At 48.7% G+C, this 7,005-nt stretch overlaps 1 protein-coding gene across 1 annotated transcript in view; it reads right to left on the minus strand.

Annotated features, from left to right (window-relative positions):
- The window catches only part of APC2 (APC regulator of WNT signaling pathway 2), a 57,227-nt gene extending 50,594 nt beyond the window's left edge, over window positions 1-6,633 (minus strand). Inside the window, exon 1 of the mRNA XM_043978499.1 lies at window positions 6,151-6,633. Within this exon, the coding sequence (XP_043834434.1) occupies window positions 6,151-6,204 (54 nt within the window). The 5' untranslated portion in view covers window positions 6,205-6,633. The remainder of the gene's footprint in view (window positions 1-6,150) is intronic.
- Between the last annotated feature and the right edge of the window lie 372 nt (window positions 6,634-7,005).

Consider the following 7,005-nt stretch of genomic DNA (forward strand, 5'->3'; position numbering starts at 1 on the left):
ACACACCACACTACCTCCCCTCAAGGGCAGACCTCAAAGATCCCAGTCAGTTCTTGTTGACTCTTCCTGAGGCCTTTGTCTCTAACCGAATTGAAAAGGCTTAAAAATCCACCCCCTTCCTGGGAGCTCAACCTCAGCCCCCAACCCACTCTGATGAGCAAAGTGATGGATTGATGGGAATAAACATTTCCTGACAGATGCCACCTCCCAGCACATCTATCATGTCTGGGGCTCAGATATGGGCCACCTGGGGCTGCTTGAGGGATTAATGAATCTGAAACCAGTCACCCTCTCACTCCAGCCTGTGGGAGGAATGACACATTGACCAGGCCCTCCCTAAGGGGTCCTTGATGCCTCAATGTGATTTCCCCCCTGCTGTTCTTTTCCCCAGATTTTCCCATGGGCAGACTAGGCAGTCTGAGGAAATACTGGACTGGCTTTTATCCCCAGCTCTGCCATCAATTCATGGACAAGTCATATTTTCTCTCATAGCCTTGATTTTCCCATCTGTAAAATAAGGGGGTTGGACTAAATTGTTTCTAAGATCGTATTAAATCATGAAGTTCCATCTTCTAAAATCATTCCCAGCTCTAGTTTGGTGCTCTAGGGTCCCTCCTATTCATTCATTCATTCATTCAACAAGCTCTGACTACTTATGTTCTAAGTTTTACAGCCCCTTCCAGTTCTGAGATTTTTATGTTATAATACTAACTCATATTTTCATAATGATTTATGATTCACTAAATGTTTTCCCACATAACAATCCTATGGAGTAGATAGGATAAGTATCATTGTTCCCGTTTTGCCCATAAGGAAGCAAGCCCAGAGAAGGGCTATGGACACACAGTAGGTGGAGAAACAGGATTTATACTCAGCTTTTCTGACTACAAGTTCTTTCTTCTTCATGTTCTTTCTATATGATGTTCTCTGTCTTCCAGCACTGACATTCTCTGCTTTATATCCTAAGGATTCATCCATCTCTGACATTTTATGTTCTAAGGTTACTCCCACTCATGATACTCTATAATCTATACTCTAAAGGCCCTTGATAACTCTGATAGTCTTTATATTTTATTTTCTAAGGTCCTACATAGATCTGTTGTTCTGTGTCGTAAGGTCCTGTCCATGACTGACATCATATAAATTATATAGCCTATGATTTCAGGATTCCAGCTGAATAGGATGAGATCAGCACCGTGGACAGATCTCGGCAGTCCCTAGCGCCTGCCTAAGAAGTGCATTTTTATCTGGAATTAATGCATCCTGAAGGAGAGGGGTGGGAATGGTGGTCAGTTCTTATTTCTTGTGGCTATTTCTCTCAAGATGCACTTGGGGATCCTTGTCCTTGAGAGATCGTCTAGTCCAGTCCCCTGCCTTTGTGGCAGGATAATTCTTAAAGCATCCCAGAGATATGAAAATCAGACCTTCCCTTCCTTCAGCCAGAGTAAGGGTAGGGTGGGGTTGGCATGAGCAGGTGCCTCTGCATAAGTGCTTTTATTGAATGTTCCCTGCCTCAAGTGACTTATTTCAGAAAGCCCTCCTTAATCACCCCAGCTCCATCCTGGTCAATCTTCAAAATAAGGTGTGTCTCATTATTATATGCATGGGAAAACAGCTGAGGTTTAGTGGAACCAACAGCAGATTTGTAGCTAAAAGATTCAGTCTTCTGATTGAGCTTTGTTATATGTGTGACGTTGGACAAGTCACTTCATCCCTCTGTGCCTCAGTTTCCTCCTCTGCAAAAATAGGGATAACAATTTTTTGGTGTGAGGATCAATAAACATTTAATAAATGCCCACTTGGAATAAGATACAGCTCTAGCCCTGGATTCAGGGGAACCTGAGTTCGGATCTGGCCTCAGACACTTAGCACTTGCTGGCTGTGTGGCCCTGGGCAAGTCACTTAGCCCCAGTTGCCTCACTAAAAAAAAAAAAAAAAGATACAGCTCTAGGAGAGAATGGGTGTGAAAAGGCTTGGCAAAACATCAAACACTATAGAAATATAAGTTATTTCTATGCTTTGATGGATTTGTGATCTCATCCATGTGGGTTCTCCCTTCAACAATGCAAATATCAGCCCAACCATGCCTTCTCATCTGATTCAATATCAGTTCTATTTTGTTTGTTTGTCTCCCTGCTCTGTCATGTGTGTGGAGGCTTTTCTCTGTGGCCAGACTGTGTCTGTATTAAAGACGGATTAAGAGCTGGAAGGGAGGAGATGGGAACCTAGAGGAGTGAGCTGACTTGCCCAAGGTCACACAGGTAATAAGTGACAGAGGTGGGACTCTCTTTCTTCTTTATCACAGAACAAGTAAATGATTTACTAAAAAACAATTCAATTCAAGAAATATTCAGTAAGTGCACTAGGTGGCACAATGGATAGTGCACTGGGCCTGGAGTCAGGAAGACATGAATTCAAATTCCGCCTGTTACTTACTACCCGTGTGATCCAGGGCAAATCAATTAACTTCTGTATTCCTAGTCTCCCTCCTCACTTTACAAGTGAGGAGGCTGGACTCCAGGGTCTCTAAGGACACTTACTGGCTGTTACCCTGGGCAAGTCACTTAACCTTTACCTCAGTTTCCTCAGCTACAGAATGGAGAAAATAACAGCACTTACCTTTCAGGGTTGTCATGAGGATCAAAGGGGAATAATATTTGTAAAACACTTAGCATGTGCCTCGCACATAGTAGGCACTATATAAATGTTTCTTCCTTTCCCTTTTCCCCTCCCTTCTCCCATGACTATATATGTGTGTATGTGTATACACATATACATATGCATGTACACATATGTATTTATACATGCACATATATGCATATAATGCACATCCACATATACACACACACACATACAAGTACACATACACATACACTATAGCACTACTTGAGTAATTTACATTCTCTTGAGGGGAGCAGTGACTGAGTACACTTGCTCAGAGTAGATGACTGAGCCCAGGACCAAACATTTGGTGGCAGAGGGGAGGATGGTAGTATCTTCCAATCAGACTGATTGATTAGAAAAGTGTTGGATTTGCAAGTTAGAAAAATCTGGGTTCAGAACCTAGCTCCATCATTGTGTTATGTAGGACAATCACTTAATCTCTCTGGGCCTCAGTTTCCTTACTTGTAAAATTGGGGAGTTGGACTCGATGATCTCTAACATTCCTTCCAGTTAAAAATCTATGAACCTAGGTGGCTCAGTGGATAAAGCACTGGCCTTGGATTCGGGAGGACCTGAGTTCAAATCCAGCCTCAGACACTTGACACTAGCTGTATGACCCTGGGCAAGTCACTTAACCCTCATTGCCCCACAAAACAAAACAAAAATCTATGAACCCATGACTAAAGTTCTAAAACTCTTTTAAAGATACCTACTATGTGCAAGGCACTGTGCTGGGGGATGGAAGATACCTTTTCCCTCAAGGAGCCTACATTGTACTGGATCCTCCTTCTTGTCTGCTCTCAGAAGATGGAGGAAAACTTACTGGGGATTCAGAGGACCAAGGTGGTAGGGTCTTAGTCGGTGAATCTAGTCCATCCCTTGTCTCTAAGTCCAACTTGGCCTGAGGTCATGGGCTGAGGGGACTCTGAGAGCTGCCACCCAACAATAAAGGTGAAGGGGAAAATCCTTCCTGGCTTTCCATTTGTGGCTGCTTCACCCCAGGATAGGATTAAGGTTGGCTATAAGACTACTAAAGGCCATGGTTCTTCTGCCCAAATTTTAAGGGAAATAGAACGGACTTGCCTGGAGAGGAGACATAGAACATTAGTGCTGGGAGGGCCCTTAGGATACAAGACAACAGAGCTTTCTAGAGAAGAAAGCTAAGCTCCCATCACAGACTAATAGGGGAGATAAGCCACATGATATCGTAAGGGTTACAAGGCAATTCTTGGGGAAAGAGCCCAGGCCTGGGAGTCAAGCAACCTGGGTTCATTTCCTTACTCTACCATTTACTATGTTTGTGGACTTGGGCAAGTTCCGTAGGCTCAGCGTGGGTATGATAACAATTGCACAATGTGCCTCCCAGAGGAATGGAGATAATCCAATGAGATAATGTACTAAAATCACTTTGGAATCCCAAAAGGCCACATGGAGGCCGGGAGAGACAAAAATGAAGTACTGCATCCATTCTTGGCCTGATGGTCAGGATACCCAGATTTGAGTCCTCACTCTGCTCCCTCACTGTGTGACTTAGGAGGTTATTCACCTCTCTGGGCCTCAGTTTCCCCATATATAGAATAAGGAGTTTGGACTGGATGGTCTCTCCTCACTTCCCCTCACCTCATACCCCAGCCTCTGTCACTCTGTAACTATGGACAGAAATGTGAATATTAGAAGTGCCTTCTTTCTGCTCTGTCCTAAGATAAGCTGTCACCCATTGCCCTCCCCTCAAACCCACCCTCCCCCTTAGGGAGGGAACCCATGGGGAGGAGAAGGCATAGAGGTCCTGGGCTGTCCTTTCCCCTGGGACCCAGAATTTTATCCTATAAGTCTATGACAATTTTTTTTTTTAGTGAGGCAATTCGGGTTAAGTGACTTGCCCAGGGTCACACAGATACTAAGTGTTAAGTGTCTGAGGTCGGATTTGAACTCAGGTACTCCTGACTCCAGAGCCAGTGCACTATCCACTGCACCATCTAGCTGCCCTATCCTATAAGTCTAACCTACAGCCACCCCCCTTCCCCAGGAGGCCCCCACGCTAGGGATCAATTCATGAATAGAGGTAGTAGGTTACCCTGCCCCAGGGACTCCTCCCATTGCTTCTTCCCAGACTGGGTTGTGTGACTCCAAGGAAATGCCTTGGCCTCTCTGTGCTGGGGTACCGAGGGCAGCCAGGACTCAGGAAATAGTGTAAGGGGTTTGAGGGGGTAGGGAAAAGAAGACGGATTGCCAAGCAAGGTTCAGGAATATAAGAGGATGTCTTTGAGAAAGTGAAGCATTGTAGTCTGGTCTGGGTTCTGGGGAAGGAGACACTTGGGGAGGGGGTCCACACTCCACATGCCCCCAACCAGCCCCTAGCACATCTCCTTCCCACAAGGCAAGAGCCTTGGACTTTGAATCCAAAGACATAGGAAGCAGCTCCCTAGCAACGGTCACCATGGGGACAGGGGCTCCCTTGCCAATTGGCTGGGGAAGTGCCAGGGCCAGGGATGGAGGAGCAGGGAGGGGTGGGTTAGAAGAGGAATGGAGAACCAGGCCTCCTGGGGACAGACTCTCCCACGGCTGGTGCCAGGCTGTGGTGCCAACCTTTGGTGCCAGCCTCTGGCCTGGGGGGCCTAGATGTCCATTTCAGCTCCGCCCCAGTGCCAGGGCCTGGTGAAGCCTCACCTCTGCGGCAGCCTTGTTTTCCTCCCCACCCCCCAAACCTCTTGAGGTGGTAGGGGCTAGAAGCATCAGAAAAGGCTGGATAATTCTTTGCAAAGTAACACATACACTGAGCTCTAGCCTCCAACCTAAGCCTGAAAAATATTCCCCCTTTTCCCTAAGCCCCCTACCCTCCCTCACATTGTTCCCCTTAAAATCCTCCCCCAAGCCCAATTCCCTGAAGCCCTCCCTTAGTCTTCCCCAAAGAACTCCCTCAAAGCCCCTCCGACTATGACCCCCGCCCATATTCCGGCCCTGAAACCTCTTCAAGTCCCCCTCACATTCTTCCTCAACCCAACCCCGAACTAAGCCCTCCCTTCCCCACCAGATCTCTCGGGCCAGGGGCCCCGCCCTCTCTCTGTGGGACTCGCTGCAGCGCCCCCCTCCAGTAAGGTTCTCTCCACCCCCCCAGTCTGCGCTCCCTGCCAGGTCTGAAGGACACCGGCTGCGTTCATCAGAGGCACCCCTAGACTCCATTGCTGTTCTCCCACCCATGCCTCTCCCCCACCCTCTCCCTATCTCCCTCCCCCATCCCCTTGGCCCTTCATCTCTAGCCTCTTCCCCCCTCCTCATCCTCTAATCCTTATGCCCCCATCCCCTTGGCTCCCAAATCTCGCTCCTCTCCCTTTATCCCTCTTCCTCCCTCTTGGTCCAGGCCTTGCCCTCCCCCCCCCCAAACCTCCCCTTTACCAATCCTGCAGGGCAGCGCAGGAAAAACCAAGCCCCGCTTCCCCCTCGGTGATCGCCCACTCCCAGCCCACCCCAAGCCTTGGCAGTCCCTACCTCGTCTCCAAAGAAGGTGGAATGGAGGAAGGAGAGAAACCACAGCAGCCCCATGGAGACCGCATCCTCCGGCGCCTGCCGTGCCCGCCCGCCCGGCTGCCCAGGCGCTCCGCCTCCCCCCGCCGCAGCCTCCTCCAGTGCAGCCGTGCCTACGCAGGGGCGCCAGAGGGCAGGAGAGGGAGGGAGCAGCCGAGCCCAGGGTGGGCCGGGCAGGGCCAAGCCCAGAAGAAACCCCCTCGGTCCCCCAGGCAGCAACCTGAACCTGAGGACCGGGCTGCTCCTCTCCTCTGGCACTCCCCGCTTCTGTCAATCGGTCTGCCCCTTGTCTGTCTCTATCTGTCCTCAGCCACATTGCCTCCACTGTGCGACTGTCTGTGCCTCATCTTCCCATCCCTTCCCTCTGTCCATTTGTCTGTCTACCCTACACTGACTCACCCGGCTCTTCTGTGTTGTCTGTCTGTCCTACTTTCCATTTGTCTGTTTATTCCTCATTTCCATCTGTCTATTTTTCCATTCTGCTTCTCAGTCCATCTGTCCTCTGCCTGATTGCCCCTCTCCTAGACCTCTCTCCTATTCACCTCCCTAGTCCACCAGAAGCCTGTCCATCCAGCCATTTGTTCCTCCACCCACAGTGATCAATCTGTCCCCCCTTTCCCTGTCATTTCTTCTGTCTCCCCCATAGTAGGACTGAGCAAACAGTAGTCACTTAATGCAGGCTCATTGACTAAGAGATCATAAGCTGAAAGAAAGAAGGGCCAGGCCATTAACATTATAACTAATGATCTCTCTCTCTCTTTTTTTCTTTTCTTTTTTCCAGGGCAATGAGGGCTAAGTGACTTGCCCAGGGTCACACAG

Source organism: Dromiciops gliroides, chromosome 1 (assembly GCF_019393635.1).
Source record: "Dromiciops gliroides isolate mDroGli1 chromosome 1, mDroGli1.pri, whole genome shotgun sequence".
NCBI lineage: Eukaryota > Metazoa > Chordata > Mammalia > Microbiotheria > Microbiotheriidae > Dromiciops > Dromiciops gliroides.